At 41.8% G+C, this 22,845-nt stretch overlaps 1 protein-coding gene across 2 annotated transcripts in view; it reads left to right on the top strand.

Annotated features, from left to right (window-relative positions):
• cntn3a.1 (contactin 3a, tandem duplicate 1) overlaps positions 1–22,845 on the top strand; it is a 67,716-nt gene that overhangs the window by 5,734 nt on the left and 39,137 nt on the right. The window contains exons 2-5 of one of the 2 annotated variants that reach the window (XM_076275988.1): positions 1,408–1,540; positions 4,455–4,630; positions 17,203–17,298; positions 21,966–22,169. In XM_076275988.1, the coding sequence (XP_076132103.1) occupies positions 1,408–1,540; positions 4,455–4,630; positions 17,203–17,298; positions 21,966–22,169 (609 nt within the window). The remainder of the gene's footprint in view (positions 1–1,407; positions 1,541–4,454; positions 4,631–17,202; positions 17,299–21,965; positions 22,170–22,845) is intronic. The other variant, XM_076275986.1, reaches the window with a different exon arrangement.

Raw genomic sequence — 22,845 nt, 5'->3', positions numbered from 1 at the left:
ATGTGCTTCCGCAAGAGTATACCCCACCCCCCCACACACACACACAAACCCCTCTTCCCCACCCCCTACTTACAAGTTACTTTTTCTCAGGTAGCTCAATTTACCGCTCTTCTCATGAGGAGGTATTTTTACATGCAGACATCCTCTCCGCTCTGCTCCGTTCCCACAGAGACCCGTTTTTCCAAGGGCCCAGCTCTATTTCCAGGATTAATGAAATGGAAATTCTGCTCTGAAGTGCGCCCGTGCACCGAGCCCTGCCGAGCCATGTGAGGGGTATTAGCTCCAAACGTCCAGATACAAGAACTCAATAAAAAAAAAACATGACTGCTGCTGCGCTTGTGAAAAAAGGGGAAAAAAAAAGTTCTGAATTCAATCAAAGACGTTTGCCTTTCTAACCTATTTAAATTGAACAGCATTTGACAGCAATACACTATGATGGAGGTCTCAAGCTTTGCTTATAAGCCTTATTTCAGCAAGCCCTCCCTCAATTTGCATGCCAGTGTGTGTTAGTTCTTACATTTCCCTGTAACCACGGGCCATTTTGCATGTGAATTACTGTGCTGGACTCAGGAGGATAGGTCTGTTTCATTGTGCCAGAGAGACCTCATGAGTATGTTAGTTTCATATTAAACCCGATATATTGCGCTTTATATCACCCATATAGTCATACAAAGAGAGAAAACGAGTATGTATATACTAATCTGAATAAAGAGCTAAAATCACCAAGTGCATTATTACTTGAAGTCTTTCTCACAGGCAAATGTGGATTTTACATACAGTAGTTATGTAGTCATAAAATGCATAATGCAATCAAGGGTTTGTTTCTGGAAAATAAATTGTGTATCTTTTCTTTTATCTTGCAGTGTGACAATTGAAAATATGGAGATATAGTCTTTAATGAAGAGCAGTACCACAGACATTTTTTGTTGTTTTTGTTTTGAGGAGAACATTGTTACAGTGATTACTTTCAACAGATTGTTGTAAGGCTTGTTGTAAAGTTTTGTTGAAAGGAAATCACTACATTACGTTTCAAAACAATTCCAAAAAAACAATAGTGAAATCTCAGCAGAGCCCATGCACACCATCACTCTTAATATTTCAATTCTACAGACATGGTGGATTGTGTCACCTGAAAAAAAAGAGAATCAGTATTCTAAAGTAAGGTGAGATCAGTATTCTAGAGTAAGGTGAGATCTGTATCCATCTCTGTCATGCCTTTGTCTTTTGAGCCTCACTCTTTCTTGCTTTCTTTTTTCCCTCTGTCTCCTATGTCTTGCACTCTCTCATTTCTCTCCCTTTCCTTCTCTCTGTTTCTCTATCTTTTTCTCTTATCCTCTCTCCCGCTCTCACCTCATCCCTCTCTATCTCCCATTCTCTCTCTCTCTCTCTCTCTCTTTCTCCAAACAGAGAGTACCACGCCGCTCCGGCCTGTATTCGTGAAGCAGCCTGGCAGTATTGTTTTCCCCATGCACTCCACCGAAACCAGACGAGAAGTGACGTTCAGCTGTGAAGCCCAGGGATACCCACCACCCTCTTACAGGTCAGATCTTTTCTCTCTCTCTCTCTCACACACACACACACAAACAAACAGCTTTGTGAATCCCCCTGTGTGGATGAGATGGGATGGAAGAGTATACAGCTGTTATCCATTCATTTCACTGCCCTAGATTTTTTCTGTTGGTCCCTGTGTGCCTAAGGCCTCAGGCACTGTGTTTCCCATTCTGATCACAGACTGTGAAGATGCAAGGTGAAGCAAGAAGCCAAGTCCCAGTCTGTTAGCCCCCTCACAAATCTCAACTTGTATTACGTCTTTACGTGTGTCAGTAGAACTGTCAAAGAAAGTTTGACACTCTAATGTCAACATGTTGCAAAATAAGAAATGTTATGTAAACGGCAAACTGCATTTTGACAGTTATCATTTATTTTTTATATGGATAGATTCTCAGATGCCGCAGTGTTTCTCGGCATCTGAGAATGTGTGTGTGTGTGTTAGTGTGTGTGTGTGTGTGTGTGTGTGTGTGTGTGTGTGTGTGTGTGTGTGTGTATCTGCTTGTCTATATAAAAAAAACATATTCAGTCCTTGCTCAGACAATTCAGTTTGTTGAATAGTTGAATAAACCAAGGTGCTGATTTAATTGAGGTTATCCACCATGGACAAGATGCTCAGATTTTAAGTGAAGAACAGAACTTAAAAAATATATAATACTGATTCAGTGTAATTTGAATTGGTGATACTACAGACTAGTATAGAAGAAAACAAATCTACTTCAAACAACTGAAATACCAGTTTGGAACTCAACTTTCCATGAAGTTCAGGTCAAGCACAGAATCCGAAGATGTCCATGGATACTCTGAAAACACTCCTTATTAAACACGGCTGTCATTACGATTAATGTATCTTGAAAAGGCAGAGTTTGTGCCTAATTGGTTGCTAATTTGAACTAATGTTCTCAACCAAGTCAATTTGGGCTTACACGGAGCATGCTCAGACCTGAATCAGACACACACACACATGCAGTGATTCTGACTTGAAAAGAGAAAAATAGGTAATGTTAGTATTTGTGTCATCCCTACATGTATTGTTTTATTGATAAATATTCATTGCGGGTCTCTAGGATACATGTCCCTGTTATAGTGTCAGTGTTGAGGAGTTGGGTAAAGTAGCGCAGAAACATGACCTGTGGGAAGGGGAGCGCTCTACTCTGTGTTTTGTCAGTTCAGTACAAAGTGGTTTAATTTCAACAGAATGGTAAATGAGCAGAGGGAAGGAGTGTCCTCCCAGCGTTTCAGCGCTGCCGTGTCGACTTGGAGCAAAGTTTGGAGACCTTGGAAGTTTTCTCACAGTTTCCGACCCACGTCGCAAGCTTTCTGTTGAGAGAGGGGGGGGGGGAGTCTATTTCGAGGAGCCAAGGACAAATTAATTTATCTAGGACGGCCTCCCACTCCCCCTCAACAGCCCCACCACCCCACCCCTCTCCAACGACTGCCATTACGGAGAGGCTCTCGGAGTTGTCAGCGCGGGCCCTTGATTTGTCTCGTCTGGCGAGCTCCGACCCATTCCAGCTGCAGCTCCAAATCACTAAATCAATCTAATCAGGTAGCCTGCCACTGAGCTTGGCTTTAGCAGATCAGCTCTCCCTCTCTCTCTCTCTCTTTCCCTCTCTCTCTCCTTCTCCCTCTCTCTCTCCTTCTCCCTCTCTCTCTCCCTCCTTACTCTCTCTCGCTTTCTCCGTCTCGATCTCGATCTCACTTCTCCTCATCGCCAACCAGCCATGTAGATGGAGAAGAAATGAGAATGGGGGCATGGGGAGAATCAAGAGAATCACTCACTTTGCTCAAAAGATGAAAAGCCTACTCGGAGAAGGAAAAGGCAAAATAGAGAGACACACTGAGCCAATGTTGGGAGATAATTGCTAATGGGTCTTTAATCCTTTTTCAGTGGATTTTAAGGGGGTTCGAACACCAGAAATGTTAAAACACCATCAGCAGTCTTATCCAGGAAAAAGAACCCATTTTGCAATGCTATTCTCTACTTACAAGTGAAGAAGTGTAGTCTTCTGATGTTTTATTGAATGCTTTGAATAAAACACATTCATTATCCCCCTCTATGTCCATCTGTTATAATCACAGAATGCATTCAAATTGAAACATCTGACTCAATATCGCTCACATCGAGACAAGTTTATCAGACGCGAGTAGTATGTGTTAGTTTAGAGACACTGCAGCAGGTGTGTTGTATGCTGGCTGCTTTAACGTTATCTTTCAAATCTGCTGGAGGCAAGGTGAATGACAGCTTGTCTGTTGGATCATGGAGCCGCTGATTGGTTCACAGCTTCTGAATGTAATGTCAGTATTAATCTTCCCTGATTTACACTGGGTTTCTGCCCCCCCCCCCCCCCCCCTCCTAAATCCCTTCGGCGAGGGTCGCCTGTAGCGAGAGGAGCGTGCGTTACCATGACGAATGAGTAATGCTCCTCTGTAATTGCCTCTTACATCAATAATAATCACTTTTGTCTGCTGCGGCGTACCCCAGGCTCACCCATTTGTTTTGATTTGTGTTTCGCGGTGATAAAGCACCTTGATTTTTCTCCTGCAATTAAAGCTTGATGGTGATGAAAGCATTTGATTATGCTGAGTGACCGTGTGGGTTTGATGAAACAAAGCTTGGCATCTCTCTGTGTCCAAATATGACCCGGGGAAACATTTTTGGGTCGTAATGCAGGTGCTTCAGACATTTTGTTTATATGTTCTACAAGGTCTCCACATGGTGACACAGCTCCAAAACAGGTGGTTTTGTGCTATTTGAATGTTTTAGAAGGTCTGTCTTTTTTGTTATTTTTGATGTCAACAGAAGAAGATAAGAAAACATTATTGGCCATGAAATAAATATTGTCCATTATCGTGCATTACACTTTCTCCCTACTGATATCCAATCCTGTGTTCCCCATCCGCAGGTGGAGGCTAAATGACTCTTTCATCGCGCCCAGGCTGGGATCTCGATATAGCTTCTCTGGAGGAAACCTGCAGATCAGCCATCTCAATAAGGAGGAGGACGTGGGGATTTACCAATGCCTGGCATCCAACTCCTTAGGGACCATTCTGAGCAGAGAGGCCAGTCTGCATATTGCCTGTGAGTCCGGTTTATCATATCGGTTATCATTCTCCGTGTAAATTCGTGTGTGTATGTATGTGTGTGTGTGTGTGTGCGAGCGTGCGTGCGTGCGTGCATGCGGCAAGGCAGTGCAGTGTTTTTTACTCATTGCCGGTGAATTTATTCTTTTTTCTTAAAGGTTATTCCCAATCAGGGAAGTGTGTGTGTGTGTGTGTGTGTGTGTGTGTGTGTGTGTGTGTGTGTGTGTGTGTGTGTGTGTGTGTTTGTTGTATGTGTGTGTGTCTTCTATTGCTTGTCTATCTGTCTATGGGTGTCTGGGTGTGCCTATATGTGTGTGTGTGGAGGATGCTTTTATCCTGTCCAAAGAAGCCAGTGTACATATTGCCTATGAATCTTTTTAACTACAAGTTATAATTCCCCATGTAAACAGTGAGACATATGTGTGGTTTGGAGGGAATTGTAGAGGGGTTGGGTGGATCATGGCTTTGGTGAATGATGTGGTTGGGCCTGAGCTGGGAATGATCCATAGATGCAGCCACAGATGGGCTTCAGACCGGCTATAAGTGTGTGTATGAGACCTTGGCGGATTGTGGTATAACTAATGCTTTACGGCGTCCATCCGTCATCTTTACGAGCCGTATTCCTCGCCATCTCTGATGAAGGTGAACCTGGTGTGGACCGCTCCTCTTTGACGGCCGCCCACCCCAAACGACAGCATTGACAGGCCGTGACTGACTGGCCAGACCGATTGAATCCTGATGTCTGTTTTCCCCACACCAGCCAACAGGCAAAGGGGTGTGCGTGTGTGTGTGTGTCTGTGTGTGTGTGTTTGTGTGTGTGTGTGCGTGTGTGTGTGTGGATGAGGGGGGTTCTCCAATCCAGCCCCAGCATTTGCACCCAAGGGGAAGCACCTGCGCTCTCAGCCCAATGAGTTGGCTCCAACCAGGGATTGCCCCCTGACCCCGCCCCCCCTCCCCCCTTTCTGACCCATGCTGTAAGTCACATTGATTGCTCTCATCGGTCATGCTCCTCTGACCCGAAACTCCTGGTGCCGGAAGACGAGTGGAGAGGTGGATGGCAGGTGGAGCGGAGAGAGAGATGGGGAGACTGGCGCTAGCGTTTTCTCGCTCCACTCTCCCCCCATCTTATTTATTAGTCTTGGTGTAACTTAATTAAGAGTGCGGGAGTGATTGAGTGGCAGAGGGTCAGGGGATAATTCAGAGAGTGACTGGTATTATTAAAGCCTGTGTCCTGTCATTTATAAATGACATGCAGCCTCCAAAGGGGAATCACGACACGTTGCTCGGATCGCTTGTCCACGTGTTCTGGGATCTATTGCCTTTCATTGGCCACAGATATGACAGAAGAACTCTGTTGCTGATATACTGTAGATTCCGTTTGTGCATGCAAAATGGTTTTCCTATTGATGGTGTAGGGCTGGCCAATAGTAGCTGATTTTTGAGACTTGAACTACTGTAGTCCCCCCCCCCCCCCTCCGAAATCGCAAAAGAGCTGCTATGCTATGTTTGTGCATTCCCTCCATATTATATCGGAGTTATGTTCATACTTTGTTGCAAAAGATGCATATTTAGATTGTTTACTATTGCGCTTCTCAACTGTAGGGGGACCAGCAAATGCAGCAAATCTTCTTTAGTTTGGTTTCTTTTAATAGAGGGAGAGCAGATAGCTAACAAACGTTCAGAAAAAGTCCTGTTGGCAAATTTGAGGAAAAGTCGGTAAAGGGGCTATTTCACACAATTTGAGGGTGCTGAATTCAAATATTTTGTTTACCAAGCTCAATTTTGAGTTTTAAGCTTGCTAATTAGCATAATTAGCATAATTTACATACTTTTTGGTTTTGCCATCAGATATCATAGGAATTGCAAAAAATAAGGCATTAATATACTCTTTATGTATCAGATATGTTGTCGGACAGGACAGGAATTACCCCAATGACCCTCAAGTAGCAAATGAAAATAAGCTAAAATTAAAATATAAATTGAAATAATAGCTAAAATTCAGTATGACGTTTAGAAGCAAAATAGATTCCTTGATAATAAATTGATAGAATAGTAGGTGACTGCTCATTTTTCTGTAGAAAGTACTTCACTAACTATTATGAACAGTTGTCAGTCTTTACAGAGGATTTACACTGTATTTATTTTACTGTAAAGGTGCTCTGGTGCTCTTTCCTATCATTCAAATCCCAGCCATCCAAAAAAATGGAAGAGTGTGCATGTTTGAGGGTTGCTGAAGAGTGCTATGGAGATTGCATTATTTGCAAATAAAAATAAAATTTAGACAAGATATCCTTTATAGTGCAACAAAAAGAAACATTCTCCAGTGCATCATTACTGCATATGATTCTGAAAGGGAAGTGGACCTATAGGACAAATCCTCAGCTATACATTAATAACTGATTAATGTCCCTGTACTGTAGCCATTGCAGATAGCAATGGTTATTTGTGAAGTGGAAATAAGTCATCCTCACTTAAGTGCTGTCTAGCAATGTGGAATGTCCAGTATAGTGATTAGTATTAGTTATGTCTTTAGGGCACCCATCTGACTGCAGCACATTAAAGAAGTATGCAGGAAAGTTTGTAAGAAACTTTTGTATTGTTATTTGGTATTTGTTATGTGGTAGCAAATGATGTTGACTATCAAAGAAATAGACCTAATGTAGGAATGCACACAGATATTGCAACAGATACGCTCAGCCCAATCCAAACTTTTCTCATCTGTTGTTCCTCGTTGGTGGAACACACTGCCAGTTCCTACAAGGGCAGGGTCATCCCTCTCCATTTTCAAAAAACTCCTGAAGACCCAGCTCTTTAGAGAACATCTCCTCTCATAGCACCACTTACAACAAGTCTTGCTGATCCTAGCACTTACCATCCGTCTTGAACTGACACTCAACTGTTTAAAAACAGCACTCACTGATGCACTTATTCTTACTGTACTCTACCGTTTTTAAATTGTCCTAAAATTGTTGAGAGAATTGCTTTAAAACTTAACTGTTACCATGTTGTTAGTCGCTTTGGTTAAAAATGCGTCAGCCAAATGTAATGTAATAATGGTGTAGGCCTATCTGATTAAGACCCAAAGAGTGGTTGAAACGTACTTATTAAATTACACTGGAGCAAAGAAGACCATCTTCACTTTTTTCCCTTTGCAACTGTCAAAGAAATCCCATAAAAACAGGAAGGCCTAGGGTAGCCTACATCAGATGGCCTAAAGATTAGGCTCTTCTGAATAGCATTAAGTGATTTGCATGCAGTAATTTGAACACTGACCTTGATCTAGCCTACTTTGGCTATTTAAAGGTAATTTATTGCCAAAACATCGCACAATATAAATGAGCTATAACAAACAATAAAGGACTTAATCACACACAAACTACTATTTTATCAGCCCCAACAGTGGCGCGACTGGCTGGGGCACCTGCACCGTGCGCCGACGACCCGGGTTCGACTCCCGCCCCGTGGTCCTTTCCGGATCCCACCCCGACTCTCTCTCCCACTCACTTCCTGTCAATCTCCACTATCCTATCTAATTAAAGGCATAAAAAGCCCAAAAAAAAAAAAAAAAAAACTACTATTTTATCTGACTACAAAAATAATAATTATGTAGGAAGTTTAGAAGTTTGAAACCCAGAATTGACCAAAAGTGCACCAAATTCAACATAAATGACTCAATACACTTGGAGGAGGCCTGCGTCCTTTCTTTTCCAGATATTTTAGGATTTCGATATCGCTTCAGTATCGAGTATCAAGATATTTATGGCAGGTATTGTATCGAAGTCATAATTTTGGTATCATGACAACACTATGCCAGAGCCACTCTGTTTTCTAGATGTTGAGGATCGGAGGCTCTACCACCAACAAGTGATGCTGCTCAATGGCATATTAGAAGAGCACATTATCAAGCTCTAGTATAGAGGCAAGCACACATACCAAATCCAGTGTTACTAGAAGTAAAATGTTTTTTACTTGACGGTTGTTGCTGACGGTAGATGCAGTTCTGCATTAGGCTTATTCCCGCTATTTAAGTTCATATGTACTGTAGGATATATTCTGAGTTGAAGGTTATCTGTGCAATTTGTTATTGTGATGAAATGCATTAAACACCACGAGTGACTCACTATGTTAGCAATAAAAATATGGTTGTGTTTTGATTAGAATTTCCGAGTTTATTACATGTTAACTGTAATCATGTTCCCATTAAATACGTTAATAAACTATAGTATGGCTTCTTTAATGCTCAAACATGTATTTAGAGAACACTTTTATTTGGTTTTAGTGATTACTTTTGAAATCAACCCAATTTAGGGAAAAATAAGCAAAAATAATCGCTATTTTATGTTAAAATGCTGATTATGCGGCTTAGAACTCAGAATTGAGCTTGGTAAACAAAATATTCAGAATCAGCACCCTCAAATTAGGTAAGAAGGGTGGTTTACCTAACCTGACTCCGCCAGATGGATTTGCTCCGCATATCCATCTGGGAACTTTTCATTGAAGAACTTTTGGGAAGGGGCGGACATACTGGTTAGCTGATTGGATAAACCATCTGTCTATCACCACCTTTGTTGGTTATCGACGGGCCAAATCAACCAATTAGATGAACAAAGTATTCGTCTAATGCCGTTTAACATACAATTAAGTTAGGTAACGTGACAAACGTAAAGATGTTTTAACTTACCATTTATGAACCTAATCAACGACAATTCCCATCAAGTTTTCACGGTAGGCCCGTACACTTCTGAAGATAGTAGCCTATATTCCTCCATTATGAACTGGAATCAGCCGTGGAGGATGTCTGTGTCGTTAATTCCTCCCAGCTGCATGGCTGAGACTCATAGCTTCACAGTTTACCCAGGAATACTTTCTAATTTGAATAAAACTTGCGCGATAGCTATTCTCATCTCTGTGGATGCCATCATGTTGTTCGTTGCGTCACACCTCAACCCGCCTCAAAGCCAACGCTGATTGGACGTTCGTTTGGTGAACTGCTCCAAATTTTCTTTAACGGAAAGTATCCAGACTGATCTGCGAGTGAAACCCTGAAGCTCGCGAGATCAGGATGGTCTCACAAGGCTATGGTTTACCAACTTTTCCTCAAATTTGCCGTCAGAAGTTCTCTTCTGTGAAGCTGCTCTCCCTCTATAATGTCTAGCTTTCCTTTAGATGGAAGTTTAAAATCTGAATATACAAAGGTTCATTTTCGTAAAGATGCCTATAAAAAAAGAACATGTAATGTATCTGTAATTCAATGCTAGAGCTTGCTATTCCTGAATGTGGGACAAAGTTGGGAGCTACACGATTAATTGCAGCCTTTGCAGTTAGTTAATTCCATTAGCTCAAATTGCGACTGTAAATTTCGTTGTAGTTTTGAGTTAGACTGGAATGTGCATTTACAACTGAATAGCATATACCATAGCATTTGGGGGCAACTTCACTATGTCAATATAAATCACTTTTTAAAGCCATTCACTAGGCTCGAAAAATCATTAAACGTCTACGCTACTATGGAGTATGTAATTGTAAAGAAAGGGTGCAAAATAATGACTTGCTCTTCCTCCAGTCACCGTCATCTTGTGTGGAGAAAGTCCTTACAAGTCGTTGTACCAAATGCAGTACAAGCCTCTCAATGGACGCAAAAGGAAGAGAGTTTGGTAATCGACTTATACAGACTTTCTCCTCACAAGATGGCGGCAACTTGAAGAAGAGCAAAGATAAACTCAGAGTTGGTCATTTTAATGAGGAAGAAAAAAACTGAAACTTGAACTAGCTCCATTACAAATCGCGAACTATAACACAAACTTGTTAATTTTAATCTGTGTGAACTGAGCTTTGTGCTAGCTCTTGTGAGGTGTGAACTTGCTTAACACGGCAGCCAAGCTGTTCTCCTGCAGGAGTTGAAGACAGCTCATTATTATCACACAGTGTTGTTCCTGCTTTTGCTCAGAGCCCAGCACTGGGCCTTTTTGACTCCATGGGGCTCGCAGGCACACACAGACAACTCTGTTCCAGGAACATTCTGCTGTCCCTCAACACTACGTGTCCATGATGCAACACGCTCAGATCATCCCATGTTTATATGGAGTTACAGCTGGCATCTTTGTTATGGTGCAGTGTGTATTTGTTATTCTCAGTTGACATATCTGTAGCACATCTCTCTCTCTCTCTCCCTCTCTCTCTGCTCTCTCTCTCTCTGCTATCTCTCTCATGAAAAAAAATGCATGCATGAAGAGTGTCGTTTACCTCTGTGCTGAAGGAATGGAGTCTATTAGTACTGCTATGGTTATGCCCATAGATGATTTCCCCAAAATTTCTCAAAATTTTTCACACACCAAGTATTATAAGTAGGAGAATGCAGCAATCTGCAGCATACTGCAAGAGCAGGAGAGCTTCTATCAGCTCTGGTGTAGAGAGCTTCATATCCCTTATCAGCTGTTTCATTTGAGGTCTCTGTGAATCTTATAATTAGGCATGATTAGCATTTCCTCTCGGTAGCGCCGCTGTGGCATTTCAATCTTATCTTGGTAATTACTTTGCCATTATATGAGTCTGATCCCTCTCACACCTCCGAAGAGGAGCTTTTTCAGCACCGCTTCTCGTTGGCCCGCGTGTGGCTTTCTGACAACTGCTCCCCATGGCTCACTCTTCTCCACAAGCATTTTTTTTTATTGAATTTCATGCTGCGACAGACGGAGGGAAAAGACACTCTTCACCTGTAGGAATTCGGTGTCTCATTCACTTCAGAAGGGGGGAACAGAGGGGTTGGGGATTGAGAAGCAAGAGCATATTGTCAAAAAAAAAATGAATGTGAAAATTCACATCTGTGTGTGGATGACCCACAAATGTCAAATAGTTTATGCTGAAAGTGTTGTGTTGTGCTGTAGCCTGGCCCTCAGAGATGGTTTATGTGACTGCTTGTCACAGGACTAGTCCTGAAATACAGTATCTCAGTGTGACAAATCTCCCCATTAGTCACTAATCACTTCAGAAGCAATTAACGCTCCACTTTAAGCCAATCCATGTGATGTGTTTACATTTTATACATTATGATGGACACATATGGAGATGTCGGTAAAGATGTTTTATCTCTCTGAAGGAAGTGAACATTGGCAGTGCTCTTTAGTCATCCTTTATAGTAGATGATGACTAATGGCAATAACCTTTTAAAGTTATATCTGTGATCAGGAAAAAACACATGTCTGTCAAGGAAGGAAGCAGCATGAGAGCTATGTGGGCTTGAGTCCAGACTGATTTTAAGATGATCAGTCTTTGGTTTGTGTCGTCGCTCGGTATCCATCTCACCCCTAATGGTTGTTATTAAGCAGCTAGCTGCCATTTCCGACCAGGCTCAGGAGCTCAGGAGCTTGCCTCTCCCCCCACATTCATTATACATCAGTGCATGTGCTCCTTCTCTGCATGTGTGTGTGTGTGTGTGTGTGTGTGTGTGTGTGTGTGTGTGTGTGTGTGTGTGTGTGTGTGTGTGTGTGTGTGTGTGAGAGAGAGAGAGAGAGAGAGAGAAAGAAAGAGAGTGTGTATTTGTGTATGTGTGTGTGTGCACGTGCACTAGCCTATCAGCGTCTCACTCTCTCGCCATCAGACAGCACACAGGCATGTCGCCATGCAAATTCACTTCCAATTTCATGGCTCTGAGAGCACTTAAAATGGCTTGCACACCCTCGCACTCGGGCTCACGGCTCAGATGCAAGACCTCGACCGCTTGTAAACCGGGAAGGATGTGTTGGTTGGCTGAGTGTTACTCTCAGAAATATGTCTTCTTTTTTAAGGGGTTGTTGTGGTAATTTCCCATTGTGATACCTGATGCAAATTTAGTTCTATTGTAGTTGACTTGGGATGGGATTTCATTTGTGGTTATATTGACACCAAGGTGATCCAAGATGTGGAGATGTAAGTGCTACTGAGTGGACTTGGCTTTTGCAAGAGGAGAGAGCATACAATTGTGCAATACAGTGATTATACAGTCATAATCAGAATCGCTGAAAAGTCTTCCTGCTTCTTTGATACCTCCAGCTGAGTAACAGGCGTACAGTGAATGAGCAGCAAAGCGTGAAACACTCCTGCCTGCCGACAGAGCACTCTGCTCTAGCCATGGGTTCACACGCAGATAAAGGTGTGGGGAACTGTAGTTTGGCAGGTGAGTGTGGGGTTCTGAAGTCCAGTTGATGAGGGAACTGTAGGCTACTTCAGCTTGTTGGACAAGGTGTTCATACAGCTACGGTCAGGGGCTCAGTCTTAGAGAGCACACATCATGATGAAGCGTATGCTTTTCCTGTTGTGTAAGTGGCTATAATTGTGTTTTGGTAGCCTACATGGCATGTAATGGAATTTTTTAGAGGGTTCTTGAAAAGCATGGCTTCATCACAATGCCACATTAAAGTGCACTGGAGAAAAAGGCCTTTGTATCTAAAATAAATAGAGGAGTGCATTGGTATAGCAAGGGCCAGGAATATAGTGTATTGAGTACTAGGGTGAATGTTTAGATTCATATAGCCTCTCTCACTCAACTTGGCTGCAGAGTGTTATTTTCAGTTGATTGGCAACAGTAGACTCATTTCTAACAGTAACAGTAACTAACTTCAGTAATTCATTTATTGAGTGAACAAATTGAGTAAATGGAGTTTGGTGAGTGTTCATACATTGACACGTTCATATGTTCATACATACATTTTTTCTTCTATTTTTCTTCAGCTATGAGGTTAATACTCAATTAGTGGGCTATACATGGGATTACATTTCATTTCTTCATTCTTCTCTATTAATAAAACACAATCTGATCATCATCCTTTGGGCTCTTAGACATGTAGCTAAAAAAACAGTGCGGTCAGTACATTTTTTTTATTTTTTATTATTCCTATGAAACACTGTCCTATGGATTATATGCGATGTGGCTAATACACAGGAAATTGCTGTAGCACTAAAAAGGACAAGTGCTTATCTATGAACGTTGCAGAGTTTGCCTGTGCACACTTCTCACTCTACCAGAGTCTCTCTGTTCTAATATGCTGTTTATATTTCCATGGAAAAAAGTCAAACAAATAAACTGCATTAGATGTGAGAGACTCCCAGAGAGGGTTTTTTTTACGCTATTCTGCCCTCCTAATACCAACACACTAAACTGTTTATTCTCCTCTTCACAGACCCCAGGGGCCTCTGGCACCCAGGAATACAAAAATAACAGCCATTCAAACTTAATCAAACAATTAGTGATGCCTGAGTCTGATTGCAACTTGCCATTTTACATGCATAGGCATACTTAAGATTTCTGAAATGTTTCTAGTGTGAGTTTATAGAGTAGATGGTTAGATGGCTCAGGTTCACAGTCATTTTAAGTGGAAGAAAAATGTTTATTGCTTATTTTATGACTACAAGTAGTATTTGTTTTGCCAACCATTTTGTTCTGTGTTCGCCACACTTATAGGAGTACTTGCACACTTACAAGTTCTTATTTATCATTGCATTCTGAATGCCGGACAGAGGACTTGAAAGGTAAACTGGATGGTAGACAGAAATCTGGATGGAATCGCAATTTGACCAACACCCAGTGTGTACACTGAATAAACTACCATTTCCGTTTACAGTATTTGTGCTTTTTAGAGGAGACACAGTAGCTGTTGTAACATTGTCAATGTTGTTGGTTGCATAGAGTGATTTTTCTGGCTGACCAAATGCTGATAAGATAGCACATGTGCTTTTTTGATCAGTCTCAAATTAAATAATGTAATATTGTGTATTCCCTGTTTCAACATCTGCCTTGAAGGCAGGTTAATGATTACAGTTGCACTGAAGTATGCTTTCTGGGATGTTATTTTTGCTATGCTAATTAGCTCTGCAGTCTCCTAATAAGTGTAGGTTTAGTGGCCTTATTAAAGCCTTGCACTCTACCTAGCTTATAACCTCTGCAAACAGAAGGGTGATACTTTATCACAATAGCCAGCCCATTCATTTAGAAGCATGAAATAGTTGCCCTATATGTCCTTGAAGCCTAAAGTTACCACATGAAATGTTAAATTAGGCTATGAAAAATACTGTTGCATTTCCTAAACCTATGGGCCGCAATGCTCCACTGAGCTAAATAGATTACAGTACATACATTACAAACAATACAACATCATTCTTAAAGGAGGCAATTAGGGATGTAACGGTATGAAAATTTAACCTCATGCTTATAGTGACCAAAATGATCACGGTTTTCGGTATTATCGCGGTTTAAAAAGACGCAGAGTGGCTACATGATACAGTACACGTTTTGCTGTGAAAATGTTCCGCCTTTTAAAATCAGGTGTAACCTAATCCGAATCGCAATTAAATCCATCAATTACTGTAGACAACCAAATCAGTAGGGTACCAGTTTTTTTTTCATTGTACCAGGCCTACTGTATGTCAAAAGCAGGCTCAGATGAAGCTGGGAAGGATTAAACACACGGTTTCCACACCGTGGTAATCAACTGCGATATTTATGATATTTGAAATGAAAACGGTAATTGTTATCGTCAACATTTTTATCGCGGTTAACCATTATACCTGTAATCGCTACATCCCTAGAGGCAATAACATATTGAAGTCTGATGTTTAAGACTATAAGCATTGCATCCTAGGGTTAACTCTCTGGCAACTCTCAGAATACCATTACTCAGAGTAATTTACTCTACATTTCTTTGTCCCTCTGAGATGAGTGTTCAATAGCCTCACCATTTAAAAGAATGGATTTAATAGCGCCAGAGGAATAATGAGCATTTTAATGCTCACTTCCTGCACACACAGCTGCAAATGTAGCCAACACTGCACTCATTTCAGTCTGAGCTTCAGCGAGGTGTAGCGTTGGATTACCTGTTGTGGATGAAGTTATAAATATTGGCATTCTTGTTCCAACAGGTGTACAGGCTAAATGTGTTCTCCTAATAGGCCTTAGAGCTCGGAGTCTTACCTAGGGTTAAACAGAGATTTATGCTTTTGGAAATCAATGAAGCCATCTTCTTAATAGACTTATCTCATTGGCAATAACCCATTTATTAGCTGACCTCAGCCCCATACTCATAAATCAGTGAGCCCTATAATTTTTCCATTTAAATTGGTCCCTGAGGCAGAACCAATCAGCAGTCTTGTTTCAGAGAGCAGTTTCTTCTCTTTGAGAATTGCTGTGCAGAAATCCGCTAGTGAAAAACACACACACACACACACACACACACACACACATTACCATAGCCTGGCCACTGAGATATATTAGCAATCTGACATTATGGGCTGTTTTTCATTGGGAAGTGCTGATCCTGACTGGTTAAAAAACAATCATTAGGTAAGCTGTCAATTTAGTGTCAGTTCAATTAATCCCAGTGTAAGAGGATATCTTTTATATGCTCTGACGTGCATGTTGGGAAGCGCTCTTTTCCTGAAGATCCATTACCACATCAAGAAAAGCCAGAGCCCAGTTTGATCAATTTCCAGTTATTGCAGCAGTCGCAAGTGTATTCTTTGTTGTACAAATGTAATTTCAACCTCAGTGGTAATATATAAAAGGCTGGGTGCTGTAAGGCATGATGAGAGCACAGGCTGAAACACTGCGGCCTGCTGATAACTGTAAAAGCAATTAAAGTCGTTCAAGTGTGACTTAATACTTGAAATGCTTTGTGCATACAGTACAACTCCTACAAGGTGTGTGAATCTCTCTCTCTGTGTGTGTGTGTGTGTGTGTGTGTGTGTGTGTGAGAGAGAGAGAGAGAGAGTGAGTATCTGTGTGTGTGTGAGTGAGTCTGTGAGTCTGTGTGTGTGTGTGTGTGTGTGTGTTTACATTTTGCCCTATTTCTACATATCAATTAAATATAGCAATAAAGTGCTGAATCATGCAAAGTTTAAATTGTACTTTGAGGTCAGATGAAAGCCGCCAAAAACTCCACGTAACAGATGGCAATTTTAACCACCCCAATTAAACTGCAATAGCCTTGTTGGTGACCTCATCAACTGTCATGGTATCATTATGTCCTGGAAGTCCTGGTCATGTTTGATTTTCTGTTCCAGGAAAAAATTGGATTAATTGGAAAATAGGATTAATATTTGAAATAATTCTGACTAACATTGACTGAAATACAGTAGAAGGGGTAGCATTAATCTAAAGTAATAAACATTTTAAATGTTTCAGCAGGTGTCATTGTGGCATGAACTAATGAGGTACTGTTAAACTTAAACTGTCAGGGGAAGTTTAACAGTAACTTTAAAAGTTTTCCTTATAATATATCAGGTTGCCAGAATCAGCTCAAATGTCATTGATTTGGAAAACATCTTAGTTCAGCTTTCCTGAGACCTCAGCCTTGGTTCAGAAAAACTGGAATACTGCAAAGTCCTTAGCAGGCTCTTTTGTAAAGGGTATGAAGGCTTTTGCCTTACGTCAGTGGACAGTGGACAGAAGTGTTTTCACCGTTGTTATTCAAAGTGCGAAGAGCCATTAAGCAGCAGAGGCATGCTATGTATAGTGGAACTTTATGCTCCAAGGTTCCCTCCTATTCAGAGTGGTGTGATCTCACTGAGTGGCGCTCTTTGTCCTTTCATTTGTCTGGGCAGATTTGGACAACTTCAAGACGCAGAAAAGGAGTCCGGTTCGAGTCCGAGATGGCCAAGGCGTGGTTCTACTGTGCGGCCCTCCGGCCCACATGGGAGGTAATACCGTTACCGTTATCTTCTCTGTCTTACGCCCTGCACTTTTCTCTGTCTCTCATGGTGAACCTGTCTCTGTCCCTGTCTCTTGTCCCCAACTCTCTTCTCTTCACCTGTCTCTGACCTGATGTCCATGTGGCATTAGCAAAATTTGTCAATCACAGAAGTCAATCACAGTGTGTGCAGTCTATTTTAGTTGCCGTTTGCTTGTCCAGTTGGTGAGGACGAGCCCTTATGCAAATAAGGCTTTCCTTTTTGGGGTCTTGGGAGCGTTTTTTTCCCCTTCGCCTTCCAGGGCAGCGTTTGTGAGTGAGGAGTCGTGTATCTCGGCTCGCCCTTAATGCCCCCCGGGGTTGGTGAAAGAAGCTTTGCGGGCGTCGCATCTCGACGCAGGTCCACAGCTGGGTGTTTGTCAATCACCACAGCAACTGCTCAGACAGCAATTACCCTCCTCTGTCAAGAGCTTCTAAAGAGGCTGGAGCAGAAAGGCTTTTCTTGACTTTCTCTCCACCCATCTCTCTCTCTCTCTCTCCACCCATCTCTCTCTCTCTCTCTCTCTCTCTCTCTCTCTCTCTTTCTTTACACTGAATATAACACTTTTTTGCCCTCCCAGTGTGTGCTTTAGTTCTCCTGGTTTAATACATTTAAGTGGCAATTGCTAATGTCAGATGGTAGGGTGCTGGCTTTTTTTTGTCTGTGAACCTACTGAGGCATGTGGTCCACAGGGGAGCCACTTTTTTAATAGGCACATGTCAACCCCATAAGTTGGTCACATTGTGCTGGTCACACACATACGCTGCCACACCTCTAAGTGAAAACCTTTAGAAAGTAGTGTTTCAGCATTCATATGTGAGCATGTGGCAAGTAAATTGATGTTTCTCAGTTTAATATGCCTCTGAAGTCCTCAGGCTTGTGCTGTTCCAGACCTGCAAGTAGTAATGGAGTTTAATGGTAGAGCATGTTAAAACGTGCTCGCTTACGTTTCCAAGAAAAGGAAGTTAGTAGGGACAAGGCATGGCTCTACACTAAAAAAAATTTCCAGGAGCACTTGTGCCCCCAAGTTAAAAAATTTAGGAGCACAGACAAAAATTTGGGAGCACAGTCAGTTCTGTACTTAACTTACACATAATCTAACATTACACTGCAGCTAACAGTTAAACATGCCAGTGCACCAATTGCAAATATTAAGAATGACTGACAACATTTAGGCTACAGGAAACAGGATTTTAAAGATCAGTGCCTACTTTATTTTCAGTCTGTTTTATTTTCCTACATTTTGTTAATGTAAAATAATATAATACATTGCCATATTTGCATTTAGCCTGTATATCAAGTATCCTGCCAAATGTAGGCTAATTTATTTATTTGTGAATCCACCTGTAGCTAATCCAAATATGCCCATGTGACCTATCTGACTGCATACTGCCTAATACTACTACTAAAACAGTCAATTTTCTCTTCCACAAAACATAGTCTAATCAAGGATATATATATATTTTTATACTTTTATTTTTTTATTTGAAATATCTGCATTGCTGGGGGCAGTAGCCAAACGTTAGGCCTACACTCGTTTTGCACTTAAGCTTGTATTCGGTGTAAACAAACAAGCATGCGTGGAAGCCTGGAGTTGTCAGTAGCGTTCTACCTATCTACGGGAAGCTACTTTTATGCCTGTTCGCTACAGCTATATTTTGCATATTGCAGCCAATACGTCAACTGGGCTAAAAAGCATGTTAGGTTACCTTTCCTTCTCTCACTGCATTCTCAGAATCTTATCCTGTTCCTCCTATATCCAATTAATTCGGTGGATAGAAGGCGGAAGAACTAATTTCTTCAATCTTTTCATCTTGGCTGGCTAGTCTAACTTTCCGCTTTCTCTGCGCGCTCATGGATTTCATAGAAGCGACTACTACTATCGAGTCCCAACGCGAAACTGCTAACGTTGATGGGAGGTGTAGTTTTATGCTGCATTCGCGACGTGATTCTATGGTTTGCACCAGTACTGTTTCTCGATGTTGCGGTGTATTTTGTAGACAAACATTGACATGGTTAGAAGTCATTCGCACCAGTGCGCCTAAATATTTTTTTGCACTCGCACATCATCATTTTTACTCGCATATGCGAGTGAAATGGGCGCACTGTAGAGCCCTGCAAGGACACATTAAATACGTTGTAAGATGTATCCCTACGTTGTATTATTCACTCCAATTAAATGTTTATGAAATGTTCATGAAGACTATCATGTTGCTGTGTCTTTTCCTGTTTCTGTAATGATTTTATTCCCATGCAGGGAGATATATTAGGAATTTAATTGTTCTACAGCATGTAAAAAAACTCTCTTATCTGTGTGTCTTAAGAGCAATGCTTTACACTGAGAGGGAGGAAGGCAGAAGCGCTGTGAAATGAATGTCATCTGCACACACTGCAAGACTTTTGGTTTTTGGATATATCAACTCAAACTCCATAAGCAATGAATGTACTGTTATCTGTGACACAGTGTTATCTGCAAACCTTTGAAGCCACCTATCTCATAAGCTTTTTTTTCTGAAATGCAGCCCCCCCCCCCACATTTCCGCAACTGAACAGTGTAGCTTCTAAATCCCTTTATCTCATGGTAGTGCATTCATTCCCTTCCCCCCTCTCTCCCATTCTCCTCTCTTTTTCTTTTTCCATCTCTCCTCTCTCTTCTTGTTCACTGTCTCTTTCTCTCTGACTGGCTGGCTGCTTCTTTTTCACTGTTGTACTCTTTCTTTTCGTCTGTCTCTCGCTCTCTCTCTCTCTCCCCTTCCCTGTCAATCTTTTTCCTCTCTACCCTACTTCTCTCTCTCTCCCCCTCCCTGTCAATCTTTTTCCTCTCTACCCTACTTCTCTCTCTCTCCCCCTCCCTGTCAATCTTTTTCCTCTCTACCCTACTTCTCTCTCTCTCCCCCTCCCTGTCAATCTTTTTCCTCTCTACCCTACTTCTCTCTCTCTCCCCCTCCCTGTCAATCTTTTTCCTCTCTACCCTACTTCTCTCTCTCTCCCCCTCCCTGTCAATCTTTTTCCTCTCTACCCTACTTCTCTCTCTCTCCCCCTCCCTGTCAATCTTTTTCCTCTCTACCCTACTTCTCTCTCTCTCCCCCTCCCTGTCAATCTTTTTCCTCTCTACCCTACTTCTCTCTCTCTCCCCCTCCCTGTCAATCTTTTTCCTCTCTACCCTACTTCTCTCTCTCTCCCCCTCCCTGTCAATCTTTTTCCTCTCTACCCTACTTCTCTCTCTCTCCCCCTCCCTGTCAATCTTTTTCCTCTCTACCCTACTTCTCTCTCTCTCCCCCTCCCTGTCAATCTTTTTCCTCTCTACCCTACTTCTCTCTCTCTCCCCCTCCCTGTCAATCTTTTTCCTCTCTACCCTACTTCTCTCTCTCTCCCCCTCCCTGTCAATCTTTTTCCTCTCTACCCTACTTCTCTCTCTCTCCCCCTCCCTGTCAATCTTTTTCCTCTCTACCCTACTTCTCTCTCTCTCTATGTCTCACACTTTCTTCTTTCTCTCCACTTTCATCAGAGGGGGTCTGTGACATTAAGAAGTACCTTGATGTGATCGCACTGCATGCTGTCTACATTTGCTATTGGTCTGTCTACAGGCCTGTGTTCAGGCCCACATGGCTCGCGGCTGGTCTTTCTATGTCTTGATTATTGTGTTTAGAGCTTGGCATAATGCAGCTGACCTTGTTTCTCTAATGGAACAGAACCTTTCAGCTTCACTGAAGGGTAAAATCACCTTTTGTATATTCCTTCCCACAAAGTCACAGAGAACAACACATCTCAGTGCAAGACATGTTTTTGATGGCTTATGTAAGACGTCTGAGCGTTTTTAATGTCATCTGCATTCAGTGCACCTTACCTAAGCACATCTCTTTGAGTCACGCAGACTTCAAAGTACACAGAGTTCTGCTGTCTTGATAAAGTTGCTAAATGTCCCATCTCCCAAGTGTGTGTAGCATAGTTCTTACGCCACCACCAGGGTGCCTTCCGCCATCAGGCTCCTAGGTGGTTATTAATGTTTCATAGATCTATTAGGGGCCTTTTTGTTCTCGTTTTTGTTTATCAATGTGTGCGCCTTTGATTTCGATGAGATTGATTCGAAAAACAACCATTAAAAATGCATGCTCTTGTCAGATTGAGCAATTGAATGTATTATTAATGGGAGATGGGGAGGCTGATGCTGAAAGTGTTGTGGAGGAGGCCACATCCATTGTTGAGGAGTTTCACTCCATGGTAAATACTGCTTGGCTTTCTGCTCACTTCAAGCATAGGATGTTTTAAACAACTGCAGAATGCATAAACAATAAAGGGAATATGAAATATGATCAACATTTAAATGAAAATTGATGCTATGCTTCGAAAATTCATTTAATCCCTGTTTTGTTTCCGAGGACATCCGTATTTGAGTAATTCAAAATTCAGTGGATTCAAAATGTGTTTACACCACAAATGCATATCTTCTAACCTTTCAATAAGCATTTCCAGTTGAAATCATTTTGAAAGGCTATGCAGCATGAGGAGAGTCTGTTCCGTATCCGGTGCTGTTTTGAATCTAAGCCAGCACAGCCCTGCATCCCAGAGTGCTGTTCTTTGTAAGCTGTGATTTTCATCTCTTTCTTTTGTGTGTGTCTTTGTGTCCACTCTCACAGACCTGACCTTTTCCTGGATATTTAACGCGTACCCGACATTTGTGAAGCAGGACACCCGGCGCTTCGTGTCCCAGAAGACAGGTAACCTGTACATCGCCAAAGTGGAGCCCTCGGACGTTGGCAACTACACCTGCGTGGTGACCAACACAGTGACCAAGAGCAGCGTGCAGGGCCCCCCCACACCACTGGTGCTGCGCAGCGATGGTGAGACAATCCTTTGGTCATGCACACACATAGACACACAGATACACACACACACACACACACACACACACACACACACACACACACACACACACACACACACACACAAACACACACACACACACACACACACACACAGCAGGCCCAGTTAGGAGGAGGACAAGGTTAAGATACATAGCACCTACAATTATTACACTTGGGTCCAGTAGACCCAAACACCTCATATGTAATAGTTATGTGTAGGGGGGTGTACCGTGTGCAGTCATTGAATATACATTTTTTAATGTTCTTCACAGAAAAATGAGTTTGAATTAGAAGAAATAATAAATAGCATATTTTTTCTTTTAGCAAACATTGAAAACAGGTCCCACAGACCTGAACATCTTACAAGGGTTAAACATTTGTGGCAAAGCAGACTCAAATCTCTGCGTAAAGGCTGTCATCTGTTCACTCAGCCTGGACAAACGCTTAATTGAACTTAATGAATTTGACATGACAGCCTGTTTTGGCCTGCACTGTCCAATGAAAATTGAGTTTTGGTGCTATTTCAAAATGCAATGACATGTCATAGAGGGTTTACATTGGATTGGCACAGAAGTTTAATATTAGCATATTTAAGCCACTTATTTATCATATCTTAAATTAAATTTCTCAACGAGCCAATTCGTGGTTTGTT

The sequence above is a fragment of the Alosa pseudoharengus genome, unplaced genomic scaffold (genome assembly GCF_046254945.1).
Source record: "Alosa pseudoharengus isolate Yale_2024_CS ecotype anadromous, Long Island Sound unplaced genomic scaffold, YU_APseudo_1.1 YU_APseudo_1.1_scf_9, whole genome shotgun sequence".
Taxonomy (NCBI): Eukaryota; Metazoa; Chordata; class Actinopteri; order Clupeiformes; family Clupeidae; genus Alosa; species Alosa pseudoharengus.
Note: the sequence above shows the minus strand (reverse complement) of the source record. Positions and strands in the feature narration are given on the sequence as shown.